Consider the following 16,343-nt stretch of genomic DNA (forward strand, 5'->3'; position numbering starts at 1 on the left):
ACAGATGGCAAATGTTAATCATATCTTAAAAAAAAAAACAACTTTCACAGTAACAACTAGACTATTGTTGGACCAAATAATCAGTCTTGCCAAGTTGACACATAAAATTAACCATTGCAGATGGGACAATGAATTATGGACACAATTGTATATCCAGGCCCCGAATAAATACCTAGAATACCTAGGCACATAGAAACAGATCAATGAATGTTAAGTTATAGTGGTGTAGCAGTGCTATCTCTGTATCTGCCATGCAGCTTCCTGATTATATGTGTCTCTTGTCTCCAGTGGACTGAGTTATTTGATGGCAGGTCTGTGTCTCAACGACCTTTTTACCACATCCTTTAATTTAGGCATGCGCTCAGTAGGCCCTCGCTGGTGAGAATTCTTCAGGAAATGAAAACGTTTCTGGTCTGGGTTGGCTCCCTTTATTGATCTGATCTTTTCATTCTAATAGCTGAACGATGAAGGGTGATTTCCTTTACAGTGTAAGAACCAAGCCTTTGTTATGGCAACTGAAGGACCTTTCTGCAGGAAGTAATTCCATCTCCTTAGTACAATTCTCCTTTGGTCAGCCGGTGGTAGTATGTCCTAGCACTCTCATTTATCCTGGACTGGAATTCAATTTTTTTGGGGGGGCTCTTGATTGGAGGTATCGTTCTTTAGATTCATCTGTTGAATCATGGTGTTAGAAATGAGTAACACAAGTGATACTTAAATTTGCTTAAAATGCATGCATAATTTAATAAAGCTGAGTACTATGTAATAGTTGTCTTAAAATGAAAAATAAAAGACCCTTTATTGTACTTGGTAGTAATTATGGTAAAAACACAGTACAGTTGACTTTCAGAAGTCTTTTGTTCATGTCATTTCAGTTCTCTAATGTTAATGGTAAGAAAGGTAGAATTGTTACATAACATGTTATTAATAAAGTTTAATTATCTTACCTCCTTTTTTAGTACACTAAATTATTATAGAACCACACAAAAAATTGTTACAGAAAAAGAGGGTAGAAATGAAAACTTACATTTGGGCAGGACTGCATCCTGAAAAAAATGCATTTAAAATTATTAAATAGCCTTATTGTTTGTCTTCCCAAGAATATTTCATTTCCACCCTTACTTTCACTATAAGAATTTCCTTTATACTCCCCACCCCATATTTCATATTGCTCATAAGCCAATTTTGTTAGTTTGTTTTTAAAACTGTACCCCTTTGTGGAGGCCACTCTTCATGGCTTCATAAACATAGCTAAATAACATTTTCCTCCTTACTTGTTATTTAGGGAAAAAGTGTTACTTCTATTTGTGTTGGTTTATGTACTCAATTAAAACAAATTTTTTTCTTGAACCTCCTGTCTCTGATAGATCCCTTACTTCACTTTTAGAACCTTGAGGAATATTCTTGTAGCAGAGTTTTCTAGTACCTTGAGTCATATTTTCTTGTTATAAATATTTGGGGTAATTTGGATACCTGGATGGATTTTGCATAATGATGGTTTTTAAAATATATAACAGAGCTAATGAAGTTACTTCATTTTTATTTTTATTTATTTATTTATTTTTTTTGGCGATACGCGGGCCTCTCACTGTTGTGGCCTCTCCTGTTGCGGAGCACAGGCTCCGGACGCGCAGGCTCAGCGGCCATGGCTCACGGGCCCAGCCGCTCCGCGGCATGTGGGATCTTCCCGGACCGGGGCACGAACCCGTGTCCCCTGCATCGGCAGGCGGATTCTCAACCACTGCGCCACCAGGGAAGCCCTACTTCATTTTTAAAAGATGTCCTTTTTGATAGTCTTTACTTGAGGATGGTTCCTGTTATTAGATTAACTATTAACCCAAGGGTTTAATATGTTCTGGTAAGTAATATATTAGTTATCTTTTACTTAATTTTCTCTTTTTTTTCCTCCTAGGGGACCTCCGAGCCTGTACATACTGTAGAAAAATAGCCTTAAGTTATGCTCATTCCACAGACAGTAATTCCATTGGAGAAGACTTGAATGCTCTTTCAGATTCTGCTTCCTCTGTGTCTGTACTTGATCCGAGTGAACCCCGAACACCTGTAGGGAGTAGAAAAGCCAGCCGCAACATATTTTTAGAGGATGATTTTGCCTGGCAAAGGTACTGTAATTTTATTTATATTTGATAAATACTGATAGTCTTGTGACCTAAGGGTGCTTTAAGTTAACATTTAACTTCTTTGAATTGTTTTCTGAAAATACACCATTTTCTCTTTTTTTCTCAGATTGCCTTAGGAAGGATCACAGAAGATGTTTATGGATAGTGATAATGTTGACTAATTAGAATGTTAGCTCCACAGAGGAGAGACTTTTTCTTGTTTGCTCTTCTACACCTGGCACCAAGAACGGTGTATGGCGTATATATGATCCTGATAATATTTGTTGAATAAACAACAGGAGTCATTTCCATTAATAATTTCCAATGTAGACTTCTTTGAGAAGGAGGATGCTCATAAGATTTGTGTTCATAATATTTGCAAATGAAATTAGATTTTTTTTCCCTTCCTGAGGAACATTTCATCTTTTTTTGTATGTCTAAATATGCTACACTGGTTGTGGAGGATGTTACTCTTTCTTTACCTGGAACTGTTTGAATTAGAATCCTAGGTTCATCAGTTTCTGGTTGTTTTTCGTTAGCTAAATAATTTTCTCATGCATCATACCAAATATGGCCATGTCAAAGTGCTTGAAGTTTTAACTAGCATCTTTCTGTTATTTTCTCAGTTACCTCTTAGTGGAGTGAGGAATTAATAGGTAACCAATGAATTTAGACAAAAGTAAAAAATGAATGAATTATACCTACATTCAACATGTATGAATCTCAGGGATATAATGTGGAGGAGAAAAGAAAGTCACATATGATATAGCCAGTGATTATTTATAGAAAGTTCAAAAATATACAAATGAATACACTATCTAGGGATACAAACATGCTAAACTTAAAGAAAAGGAGGAGAATGATAAATATAAAATTTAGAACAGTAGTTTCATTGAGGGCAGGGAAGGGAATGGGATTGGGTCAGGGGAATAAGCACTTCAAAGTTGGTGGTAATGTTCTTTTTCTTAAATTGCTCCATGGGTGCATTGGTGTTTGTGGCATCATGATTCTTTATACCTTACATATATTTTATAAGTTTTAAAGATTGACTGTGCATTTAATAAACAAGAAAGAAAGGAGAGGGATTCTTCATTTCTTACTTAAGTAAGCAATGCCATGTGGATGCCTGGCCCTGTTGTGTGAGCCCAGAATTGGCAAGTGTGATTTAATAAAACAGACCAGGTTTGAAAGCTTCCTGGGAGATGCCGGATTGATGTCAAAGGCAGAATGACTTTAGGTTCTGTGCTAATAGTTTAATGTTCATTCTCTTTTAGCCATCATATCTCTGTGGTAGGCACTACTTTCTCCTTTTGACAGATGTGGGTGCTGACGTTCAGAGAGATTAAGTAACGTGCCCAAGGTCACACAACTAGTAAGAGGTAGAGCCTGCACTTGGACCTAGGTTTGTGTGACTCTGCAGTGCTGTTCCACCTAGTTGTGGGGACTGAGAATAAAATATTTGAACTCAGGATTCCGGCCCCCCTCAGAGCACTTCAATTTTGTATATGTGATGTGAGAAGGAGTTCTACAAGTCACTCATCCAGCCAATTTTATTATTTTATTGACACCCATTATACTTAATAAACTCTCTTTATCTCTCTTTTGGCATTTGATATCCTTAAGACAAAAACCATCCTTTTTCCACTTCAACTAAAAGAAGAAAACAAAAATGACCCATAAGCTCATTATTGCAGAAAAACGACCTGGCTTTTAAATGTTAAAGCATTTTATTGAAATTGGATTTGCCTGTAACTCTCTTAAATCATCTCAGTATTTTCTTATTTTCTTTATAGTTTGATTCATCCAGACTCCTCAAATACTGCTCTTTCAACAAGACTTGTATCTGTTCAAGAGGACGCTGGCAAATCTCCTGCTCGAAATAGGTAAACTGCCAAATGAAAACACTGTTCTGTGACTGGTTTTTCTTTTTTATAGTAATGAGAAGAACAGACATAAAATGGAGGGGATTGATTGTTACACACTTTCTTAGCTCTAAAAGCTGAACTAAACTATCGTTTCGTTTTTGCTAGTTAGCTGTCACTTGCATTCTCTCAGTGGCCGTTTTCTCCTATTCTCTATTGGCTTCAGATCTCGGAACCTTCATTCCTTCTTTCTTCACGCTTAACAGGTGACCTCTCTCTCAGTTACACAGCAAAGAGGGGAGATAACAGACGAGGATGTCCTCAACTCTTAACATCACTTACCAACTTGATTACAGTTGCAGCTCATCCTTTTTCTCTTCACTTCTGGCTCTCCACTTGTGTTTTGGTTCTCATCCCTTACTAGTTTTTATTAGTTACCCTGTTAGTGTTCCTTATCTTTCACTTCTCTCTGCTGACTCCTTACAGTCTGCATTTAAACAAACTCAGGTCTTACCTATTAAAAACAAACAAAACCCCACCTTTGTGTTTTACCTCTAGTTACCTGTAGTCTCAATTTATTTTCTTAGCCAAATTCCTTGAAATAATAGCCCATAACTGTTCTATACCTGCACACTTCCCTCTCCTTTTCAACTTACTAGAGTGTTACTAACATCCACACCTCCCCACCAAAAATACTGTCATTACAAAATCAATTGGTAAGTGGTTATAAACCTGAAGAACTAGATATCTGACTCACCATGGTTTAACATAACTTTCAGTTTATTCTTTCAACAGGTAATTAATAAGTACCTACGAACTAGGTACTTGTATAACAGTGAATCAAATAAACAAAAATTTAAAGCATATGAAAGCATAAGGAATAGGGGAGGAGGTTGGAATTTTGGTGGTTTTTTTTTAGATTTTTTTTTGATGTGGACCATTTTTAAAGTCTTTGATTGAATTTGTTACAATATTGCTTCTGTTTTATGTTTCGGATTTTTGGTGGCGAGGTGTGTGGGATCTTAAGCTCCTAGACCAGGGGTCGAACCCCCCCCCCCTTCGAATCCCCCCTTCCCCCGCCCCCCACTGGCATTGGAAGGCAACGTCTTAACTATTGGACCACCAGGGAAGTCCCAGGGTTGGAATTTTGAATAGTATGGTCAGTGAAGACCTCACAGAGATGGTGATGTTTAAGCAAAGACTTGAGGAAGTGAGGGAGTAAGCCATGAGGAAATTTTGTAGAAGAGTTTACCAAACAAACAGGGAATTGCTAATTCCTGAGAGGGAACATGCCTGGCAGGGAATAACAAAGAGTCCTGTGTGCCAGGAGTAGAACCTTCTTACAATTCATTGTAAGGACTTTGTCTTTAATGAGTGAGATGGGAAGCTGTTGGAGAGTTTCATTATTTATTTATTTATTTTATTTTTAAAAAGCATTTATTTATGTATTTTGGGCTGTGTTGGGTCTTCGTTTCTGTGCGAGGGCTTTCTCTAGTTGTGGCAAGCGGGGGGGCCACTCTTCATCGCAGTGCACGGGCCTCTCACTATCATGGCCTCTCTTGTTGCGGAGCACAGGCTCCAGACGCACAGGCTCAGTAGTTGTGGCTCACGGGCCTAGTTGCTCCACGGCATGTGGGATCTTCCCAGACCAGGGCTCAAACCCCTGTCCCCTCCATTAGCAGGCAGATTCTCAACCACTGCGCCACCAGGGAAGCCCCATTTTTAATTTATTTTGAAAATATTTTATACTTGCAAAAACGTTTCAAGTAATAGAGTAAAATAAGTTTTCATATATTCTTCATTAAGGTTCACTAATTTACATTTTGCCCATTTGCTTTGTTACTTTTTTTTTCTAGACTATTTGAGAGTAAGTTGCAGACATCATCATCCTTTACCTAAAAAAAAAATTTTATAAACTTCACTTTGTAGAGCAGTTTTAGGTTCACAGCAGGATTGACTGGAAAGTACAGAGTTCCCATATACCCCTGCTCCGCACAACCTCCCTCACTATAACCATCTCACACTAGAGAGGTATGTTGTTAAAACTGGTGAACCTACAATGACACAGCATTATCACCCAAGCCTGTAGCTTACATTAGGGTTCACTCTTGGTGTTGTAGGTTTTGTGGGTTTAAACAAATATATAATGACATATATTCACCATTATAGTAAAGTACAGAATAGTTTCAGTGTTTTAAAAATCCTCTGTGCTCTGCTTATTGATTCCTCCCTCCCTGCCTCAACCCATGGCAACCACTGATCTTTTTACTGTCTTCGTAGTTTTGCCTTTTCCAAAATGTTACATAGTTGGAGTCATACAGTATATAATCTTTTCAGGTTGATTCCTTTCTCTTAGTAATATGCATTTTAGTTTCTTTCTTGTGTTTTTATGGGTTGATAACTCATTTCTTTCTAGCACTGAAGAATATTCCATTGTCTGGAAGTACCACAGTTATATTTATCCACTCATCTACTGAAGGACATCTTGGTTGCTCCTAAGTTTTGGCAACTATGAATAAGGCTTCATAAACATCCATGTGCAGGTTTTTGTATGGATATGTTTTTCATTCATTTGGGTAAATACCAAGGATTGTGATCACTGGATCCTATGGTTAAGAGTATGTTTAATTTTGTGAGAAACGGCCAAACTCTCTTCTTAAATGGCTGTACTATTTTGCATTCCCACCAACAATGAATGGGAGTTCTTTTGTTACATATCCTTGGCAGTGTTTGGTGTCATCTGTATTCTGGATTTTGGCCATTCTAATAGGTGTATAATCCTCTCTCATAATTTGCATTTACCTAATGATGTGATGTTGAACATCTTTTCATATGCTTCTGTCCTTTCCATCTGTATACCTTCTTTGGTGACGTGTCTCTCTAGGCTTTGGCCCATTTTTTAACTGAGTTTTCTTACTGTGGAGTTTTAAGAGTTCTTTGTATATTTTGGATAACCGTCCTTCATCAAATGGGTCTTTTGCAGATATTTTCTCCCAGTCTCTGGCTTGTCTGCTATCTCTCTTGCTGTTGTCTTTTGCAGAGCATCAGTTTTTAATTTTAATGAAGTACAGCTTATCAATTTTTCATGGATTATGCTTTAGTGTTGTATCTAAAAAGTCATCTCCATACACTAGGTCATCTAGATTTTCTCGTATGTAATTTTCTGGAGTTAGTTTTACGTTTTACATTTAGGTCTGTGATTCATTTTGAGTTAATTTTTTAGAAAGGTAGAAGGTATGTGTGTCTAGGTTAATTTTTTTGCATGTGGATGTCCAGTTGTTCCAGTACCATTTGTTGAAAAGACTGTCTTTGCTCTATTGTATTGCCTTTTCTCCTTCATCAAAGATTAGTGACTATATTTATGTGGATCTGTTTTTGGGCTGTCTGTTTTGTTCCATTGATCTATTTGTTCTTTTACCAGTACCACATTGTCTTGGTTACTGTAGCTTTACGGTAAGTCTTAAAGTTGGATTGTGTTAGTCCTCCGACTTTGTTCTTCTCCTTCAGTATTATGCTGGCTATTCTGGGTCTTTTGCCTCAACATATAAACCTTAGAATCAGTTTGTCAATATCCACAGAATAACTTGCTGGGATTTTGGTTGAGATTGTATTGAATCTATAGATCAGGTTGAGAAGAACTGACACCTTGACAATATTGAGTCTTCCTATCCATGAACAATGGCTATTTCTCCATTAATTTAGTTCTTTGATATCTTTCATCAGAGTTTTGTGGTTTTCCTCATTCAGATCTTGTATATATTTTGTTAGATTTGTACCTAAGTATTTCATTTTTTTGGGTGCTGATGTAAATGGTAATGTGTTTTAATTTTTAACTTCACTTATTCATTGCTGTTATATAGGAAAGTGACTGACTTTTGTATATTAACCTTGCATCATGCAACCTTGGTATAGTTCTGAGAGTTTTTTTGGTTGATTCTTTCAGATTTTTACATAGATGATCATGCCATCTGTGAAGAAAGACAGTTTTAATTCTTCCTTCCCATTCTGTATTCCTTTAATTTCCCTTTCTTATTACATTAGCTAGTGCTTCCAGTATGACTTTGAAAATAAGTGTTAAGAGAGGACATCCTTGCCTTGTTCCTGCCTGAGCAGTTGAAAGGACATTTATTGATATGGGGAAGAGGGGAGGAACATTTAGACATGTTGAATTTGAGATACCTTCTAGACATCCAGCTGAGATATCAAATAGTTGGATGTATACATCTAGAGTTCAGGAGAGGGGTACAAGTCGGAGATATAAACTTGGGTGTTGTTATCATGTGGATGGTATTTAAAACTATGAACCTGCGTGGAGATCATCAAAAGAGTGAGTGTGGAAAATGAGGAAGTAAGGACCAGGGACTGAGACTGGGGAAATGAAGAGGAACCAGAAGAGGAGACTGAGAAGGAGAGACTAGTGATAAGGTGAAAGGGAGTCAGGAGAGTGTGTTTTCTTAGTAGCCAAGTGAAGAAAACATTGTATTTCAGGGAAGAGGGAGTTATCCTGCTGATACGTCAAATGAGATGAGGAGTAAAAACTGATTATGGGATTTAACAATAACATTGGTATAGGTAATTTCAGTGAGTTGTTCGGGGTTCTGGCGAGAGTGGAAGAAGAATTGGAGACGAGTTTTGTTATACTGAAGCAGGGGAATGCACTAGAAGAATGTGAAGTTAAGACAGTTTTTTAAAAGATGGGACAAATTCCAGGATTCCTGTTGGCACAGATACAAATGTAGAGATAGCTGTGCTGGTTTACAGTATATCTCTCTGTGTTTTGAATTAATGCTAATATTGGTATATGTCTTTAGGAAAGATGTAATTTAGTCAGTGAGTACTGTCTCTAAGTAAAATTTTACCTAGCATTCTTACCACTAGGCTACTTATTTGAATATTTGACAATGAAATTGACTAATTTTCTTTTACTTTCGTTGCCACTAAATCAGAATATGTGTAGGGATGATGGACTTTTAGAGAAGAAGAATGCATGGATAAAGCACATATTGGACAAGAGACTTTAATTGGTTGAATAAGACACAGTGGCAACTTTTCACTAAAAGAATATGCCAAGTCATGAAGAAAAAAAAAAAGAGGAATAAAAACCCATGAAGAACTGGTTATTTAAAAAGTTTTGTTTGTAGACTATATTTATTTGATATCAGGGTTTCTTATTAAGAATGATTTTTTTGCCTAAACCTGTTACAAATCTGTCAATAATTTCTTAAATTATTTTACGAGTATCTTTATGCTAGGAGAACATAGGTTTTCAATTGAGACCTGGTTTGAATGGCAGTCCTGTTATTTAAGCTGAGTTAGACAAATTCCTTAATCTCTGACTTGATTTCTTTATCTGTAGAATGGATCTAGTTGTACCTATTCAATAGGATTCTGTGAGACCAAATGAGGGATAATACAGCCTGAGAGGGACTTGAACACATTGTAGATGCTTCTGCCTTTTTATCCTTTATATAGAAGCTAAAATTGGGTTTCATTTTTTTCTATGTAGAAGCTAACTAAATTTCTAGTTAAAAATTATTTATAAGTAAAAGCTTGCTTGCTGCTATTGATATTCCATTTACAAGTCACTTATCTGGTAACTTATTGATATTACACTTACCTAATGATTGACTGTAAACTTTAGAAATACAATTTTTTTCCTATGTTAAAAAAAAAGGATATTTTCTAAGTACTTATATACCAAGAGATGAAATAAATTTTCACTACTTTTTCTATTGATCAAATTCAAAATATAATAATAATTGAGGACAATATTTTTAACATAGGTCTACTAATGAGAAGAAAGGAATTCTTTTTCGGGGGATGATTTAGCTGAGTTGGGGTTCAAAATTAGTGTGTTTCTTGTCATCAGAATATTATAGATGTTCAACTAAAAAAAAACTAGTTAGTTCAGTGGTTATGCAAAAACTTTTTGGATTGTGAGCCATAATTTCCCATGCCTGATCTGCAAGATTTTTTCTGCATTTAGACTGTGATGCTTTGTATTCGTCAATTAAAAAAAAGAAAACACCCTAATTTTCAGCATTTTAAGAAGAGTTTGTATTTATTTCCTTTGAGATATTACTGCTGTATGAACGACATCTATAATTTTTTTCCTGTAGTCTTTTCATAATGACTTTTTTAAAAAACATCTTTATTGGGATATAATTGCTTTACAGTGGTGTGTTAGTTTCTGCTTTATAACAAAGTGAATCAGCTGTACATATACATATATCCCCATATCTCCTCCCTCTTGTGTTTGCCTCCCATCCTCCCTATCCCACCCCTCTAGGTGGTCACAAAGCACCAAGCTGATCTCCCTGTGCTATGCAGCTGCTTCCCACTAGCTATCTATTTTACATTTGGTAGTGTATATATGTCCAAACCACTCTCTCATTTCATCCCAGCTTACCCTTCCCCCTCCCTGTGTCCTCAAGTCCATCCTTTGCGTCTGTGTCTTTATTCCTGTCCTGCCCCTAGGCTCTTCAGAACCATTTTTTTTTTTTTTTTAGATTCCATATATGTGTGTTAGCATATGGTATTTGTTTTTCTCTTTCTGACTTACTTTAGTCTGTATAACAGACTCTAGGTCCATCCACCTCACTACAAATAACTCAATTTCGTTTCTTTTGATGGCTGAGTAATATTCCACTGTATATATGTGCCACATCTTCTTTATCCATTCATCTGTCGATGGACACTTAGGTCCATAAGGACTTCCTTTTAAACTTAATTTGAAATAATTACAGACTAACACAGAAGTTGGAAATAATAGTGCAGAGAATTTCTGGATACTCTTGTCCCAGCTTCCCCAATGATAGTATCATACATAACCATCATAACTACTTTTAAAAGTGCCCTTAACATTGGCAAGTAACCATTTATTTACAAGTGAACTTATTGTAATCCCGTTTATTGATGAAGAATTTTCAACTGTTTTTTCACTTTCTGTTTTTATTTCCAGATCAGCCAGCATTACTAACCTGTCACTGGATCGATCTGGGTCTCCCATGGTACCATCATATGAGACATCTGTCAGTCCCCAGGCTAACCGAACATATGTTAGGACAGAGACCACTGAGGATGAACGCAAAATTCTTCTGGTACCGGTCCAGTATCTTTGACCCATTGCAACTTCTGAGCATAAAGAATGTTTATCTCACTAATTTTTTTAAAAAGACAAATACAAATGAAATAGCCAGTTATCATATAAATTAAATAGAGGAAGTAATTTGCTTAAGTTTTTACTAGGATGACCTGAAATTGGTCAAGCATTCCATGCTCATATGCTACATTAATATTTTCTTGACTGCTTTTATCTGGCAAAATCAGAATTCAGATGCCTACATAATACTAGAGCTTAACTTTGAGTTAGGTCCCAGGTCGCTGTTTAAACTTTGGAACATGTTTCTTATACACATGGAATACTTTTCAGACATTTAATATTATATATGTTTAAGTAGGTAGTAATCAGTTGTTTATTGAATTTATCTTTGTAAAATACTGTGTTCAATCATAAGAGTGACTCAAAGAAATGGAAGAAGATATGGCTTCTGTCCTCAGGTTTAAAATTCAGAAGGTATAGAGATGAGAATAAGCATGGCATTTTTTGTGGACTGAAGTGAGGTTTATTAATTGGGAGATGTTGGGAGGGATATTAAGTTCAATTCTGTGGGCAATGAGAATGGAAAGTTATTTGGGGCTACTTGGTGGAAGGTGGTGAATTCAGTCTCTATAAGTTTTAAATTTGAACCTGTAGGTGCTGAGCAGTGTTGAGGTTTTTTTGAGCAGGGAGTAATTCCCTGACGGCCTTTCTCTAGGAAATCCACCTGGCAGTTGGGTATATGTGAGAATGGTAAGAATCTGGTGGGGTAAAAGCTACAGAAAGTTACTTTAGATTAATGTGATTCACTGTTCCTGCCTTCTCTTTTGTTCTGTCTCCAAAGAGGGGTGTGACATTCTGTGTTTAGATAATCAGGAGACTGATAGTATGTGCCATTGACTGAAAAAAAAATTATTTGGGATAGTTTTTTTTTTTTTTTCCTCAGGGGAAAAAGTTGTGTTTGCAATTAGATGAGCTGAGTTCAAGCTGTTCCCCATGCATGTGTCATTTCTATTAAATCTTGTAAGTTAGCTATGACAAAAAAATCTGAATTGAGTTTCCTTTTATGACTCTAAAAATCAAAAGAAGCAGTCTGAAAAGTTATATAGCATCCTTCTCAGGAGTAATTACTTCCTCATAATGTGATTTCAGGACAGTGTTCAGTTAAAAGACCTGTGGAAAAAAATTTGCCATCACAGTAGCGGAATGGAGTTTCAGGATCACCGCTACTGGCTGAGAACTCATCCCAACTGCATTGTAGGAAAGGAGTTAGTCAACTGGTTAATCCGAAATGGACACATTGCTACAAGGTAATGGAGCTTAAGAAAGACTTTTTGATATTATTTATGAATTTACTTTTAATGACATATCATGTAGCTATAAAGGGAGCAAATTTCTTTGTGAGTGGGGTGCTGCTTGTTCACTGCATTTGGTGTTTGGGGTGCTAATTACTCAACCCTCCTCCCTTCTGAGTTGTAATCAGTAGAGAATAGATGCAAGGAGCCAAATGGGGTCACAGTTCACCTTATTTATTAAAAGCAGAAATGTGCAGTTAATTCCTAAAGCCCAGAGCTCTCTAGTTAAGCCGGATTGGGGAATGCAGCTAGATCCTAAGGCCACAGTAGATTCTCCTGCTACTTCTCCCTAATCTGAACTTTCAACCTGTCTTGAGAATTGGGTCCATTAACTACACCTGGAGTGTCCTAGCCTGCCTCACAAATCATTTGTGAGAAAGAGACAGACAGGTTTTGTTGCCTTTCAGGGTAATGCGTCACCCGGCTTTTCTGCTTGCTTAGAAGAAACAAGTATGTAGGAAGAGAAGAAACAGCTGTAAGCAGTGAAGCCCTGGGTTCCAGTTTGGGTTGTATCTCTTTTTAGTTTTGTGCCCTTTGTCAAGTTATTCAATCTCTTAGAGACTTGACCTCAGCTCTAATATGAGGACAATATGTGATCCTATGAAGAAGCTGTGAGAATGAAATAATATGGGCTAATGTGTTTGGTACATTGCCGTATAAATGTAATGTGTTAATAAGTGTCTATTTCATGTATATATATAGATATACATTTTATATCTATATCTATAATATTTGGTATTGTCTTCTCATCAAAGACTAAGCTCCTTGAGGACAGGAGCCATGCTATTCTTAACACTTTTTACTCCTAGTAAGTACAGGGGTATGCATGCACGGAGTACTTGTAAATGTTTGTGTAATTGAAATTAGGTTTTCTTGGGACTGGTTCTCCTTTACTATGGTACGTGGGAAGATCTTTTAATTTAGCTTCAAGTCTCTCTTGTTTTATCCCTCACCTATCCAAGGACCATTTGAAATTCCAACTCTGATTAGAAAGGAAAAAAAATTCAGTTTGTGGCTCATCTTGTACTTGTAAAATTATTCTGACTGACTTTTAAAAGTTTTCTCTTTTCTTGGTCTTTATTCAGGGCACAAGCTATAGCAATTGGACAGGCAATGGTGGATGGACGTTGGCTGGATTGTGTCAGTCATCACGACCAGCTCTTCAGGGATGAGTATGCGCTGTACAGACCACTGCAGGTAGTGTTCAGTGGTACCGCTAATGAGAGTATAGTGCGCTTTGTTGCCAAGTCTTCATCAGTGGGAATAAAAACTAGTTGAATTACCCAAAGATACACTTTTCTAACATGTTTTCCCTGCCATTTGAGGAAAGTTAAACATTTTTACTTGATAGGTAGTGGTGATTAAAAAACCCATTGGGGGCTTCCCTGGTGGCGCAGTGGTTGAGAGTCCGCCTGCCGATGCAGGGGACGCGGGTTCGTGCCCCGGTCCGGGAAGATCCCACATGCCGCGGAGCAACTGGGCCCGTGAGCCGTGGCCGCTGGGCCTGCGCGTCCGGAGCCTGTGCTCCGCAACGGGAGAGGCCACGACAGTGGGAGGCCCGCGTACCACAAAAAAAAAAAAAAAAAAAAAAAAAACCCAACAAAAAAAACAATAAAAAAAACCCATTGGAATCAAACACTATTCAGTTGGTGTGGCTTCTTTTAAGCTTGGCTTTGTGACATTATAGTTGCTTGTCATTTATCTTCAGTGGTTTTCAGTTTTACTCTGTCTGTAGGTTTAGCACTAAGAGGGAGTATATATAGTAAAACAATTGAAAAAACTTAATGGTACCATTGCAGTAGATTTTGACTCTATAGCAGTATTCAACTGTACAGTAATGGTAAAACGGTGAATATTCTCTTTTCTGTTTTTTTTTTTCTTTTTACTTTAATTAGGAAATTGGAAATTACTTAAAGATAGAACTTTTAAAAAAGATATACTTTCACTTTTGGTTTATGTTAATTTGATATAAATAATATTCAGTAACACCTTTGTGAACTAAAATTGAAAAATCAATGGTTAGAAAAGACAGATGACCCAAAACACTAGTGTGGTGTTATGTGTTAAAATCTAACATTTGTTTTCCAGGATGTTGGCACAGGGTTAGGATAAATTCTAAGCTGTCTTTACTCTCAGGAATAAAAGATGAAATGAAACACTGTAAAATCTGTATATTATGTTTTGTTCGTAATATGCTGCCTTTAAGCTTACTAATTCATAAATATTATAATTGTAAGAGTAGAGTTGCCAGCTTGATGCTGGTTTACAACTTAGCTTCTATTCATTTGCTTATTTTTACATAAATTTATTTAGTGGTTAGCCTTGTACAAATATTGGGCTAGAATTTATTTGTAGTGTGACAGCCTCAACATTGTTGCCATTGAGGGTCAATTGCTTGGATCCTGTCTTGACCCTTTCAGAGTACAGAATTTTCCGAGACCCCTTCTCCGGACAGTGATTCAGTGAACTCTGTGGAAGGACACTCTGAGCCATCCTGGTTTAAAGACATAAAGTTTGATGACAGCGACACAGAGCAGATAGCTGAAGAAGGTGACGATAATTTGACCAGTGAGTTTCTGACATTTTAGTTTTTATGAATCATTACTGTGTACGTATGATAAAATGAGCGTTTTGTTTATTTAGTTGAAACAGTCCTACTTAGAAGATTTATGGCTCCAACTAAATGTAACAACATCTGATAGCAGTCCTTGTCCTAGATACAGTATTTTCTTAAGAAACCAACTTGTTAGGCTACTGGTGTTTTCAGATTTCGCTGTAGTCTTTAGTTTGCAGCAGCTTAAAAATAACTCCGAGCTAATATTGCAGTAGACAACTTTCTCACCTCTTCACTATGATATCAGACCTTCTCTCTGCAGAACCTCCAACATATTTCTTCATTTAAAAAATTCATTTTATATTTAACTTGCTCAAATTTTATTAAGTCTACACAGAAGTACATGAAAATACTGTATCCATTTTGGTATTGCACATTGGGCTTGTATATTAAAAAAACCATTTTTCTCCTTTCCTCCAATACCCTGATGAAACCCGTTTTTACTCCCCTCCTCTCCCTATATTTCTTTCCCCTCCCCAACACTAAAAGATTCTGCCAGTCCTAGCAAGCGCACATCAGTAAGCAGTTTCCAGTCCACAGTGGACAGTGACTCAGCCGCTTCTATCAGCCTGAACGTGGAGCTGGACAACGTGAACTTCCATATCAAGAAGCCCTCCAAGTACCCACATGTGCCCCCTCACCCTGCTGACCAAAAAGGTAGGAGGTAGTCACCATCTGCAATCCAAACACAGGCTGGAGAGATCTCAAGCCAGCTTGTCCTTCTGGCTTCCTCTGACCCTTATGGCTGAGGGGATTTGGTGTGGGTTTTGGGCCACCCCTTCTCATTTTCCCCACACCTCTTCCCCACATGTTTTTTTTTTTTGGTTGGTTCTGGTTCCTTTTATTTCTTGTTTTCTACCTCAGTACCACCACACCCAGTTTAAAGCTGGTAGTCTTTAAAATGAATTACATCTGACTGCTTTTCCCTTAGCATAATGTGCAACTTCCAAGGTGGCATTTCTTTGCATTTATAACATGGATGTTCTGCTCTATTCATTTCTCTTTCTTCATTTAATATTTTAAAGCTTATTCGCTAATGCTGTTACCCAGTAGCATAGTATTCCACTCAACCTTTCCAGATGCTTGAACTGGATTGGTGAAAAACATTCACACATTCCAAAACATCTTTCTACTCTAATTTAAAATGCTTATTGTGCATATGCTATATTTATAAAAAAGGTTTCTTCTTTAATACAAAGCAAATTCATTCTTTTAGCTGTCTTATTTGAGGCTTTAGTCTACTGAAAAATAATAATTCAAAAGACATTCAGTATAAAAGGAAAAATAAGGTAAACC

The 16,343-nt window shown here is 36.9% G+C and overlaps 1 protein-coding gene across 14 annotated transcripts in view; it reads left to right on the forward strand.

Moving 5' to 3' along the window:
- Nucleotides 1–16,343, forward strand: part of PIKFYVE (phosphoinositide kinase, FYVE-type zinc finger containing) — a 78,748-nt gene that overhangs the window by 14,480 nt on the left and 47,925 nt on the right. For 10 of the 14 annotated variants that reach the window (XR_010839194.1, XM_067026709.1, XM_067026714.1 and 7 more), the window contains 7 exons: nucleotides 1,913–2,120; nucleotides 3,911–4,000; nucleotides 10,941–11,079; nucleotides 12,231–12,388; nucleotides 13,519–13,630; nucleotides 14,854–15,001; nucleotides 15,537–15,704. Coding sequence is in view for 13 of the 14 variants with exons in the window: in XM_067026709.1 (XP_066882810.1) it covers nucleotides 1,913–2,120; nucleotides 3,911–4,000; nucleotides 10,941–11,079; nucleotides 12,231–12,388; nucleotides 13,519–13,630; nucleotides 14,854–15,001; nucleotides 15,537–15,704 (1,023 nt within the window). In the remaining variant the exon portion in view is untranslated. Of the gene's footprint in view, nucleotides 1–1,912; nucleotides 2,121–3,910; nucleotides 4,001–10,940; nucleotides 11,080–12,230; nucleotides 12,389–13,518; nucleotides 13,631–14,853; nucleotides 15,002–15,536; nucleotides 15,716–16,343 lie in introns of those variants that run through there. The other 4 variants (XM_067026718.1, XM_067026720.1, XM_067026716.1 and 1 more) reach the window with 2 other exon arrangements.

Source organism: Kogia breviceps, chromosome 2 (assembly GCF_026419965.1).
Source record: "Kogia breviceps isolate mKogBre1 chromosome 2, mKogBre1 haplotype 1, whole genome shotgun sequence".
Lineage (NCBI taxonomy): Eukaryota > Metazoa > Chordata > Mammalia > Artiodactyla > Physeteridae > Kogia > Kogia breviceps.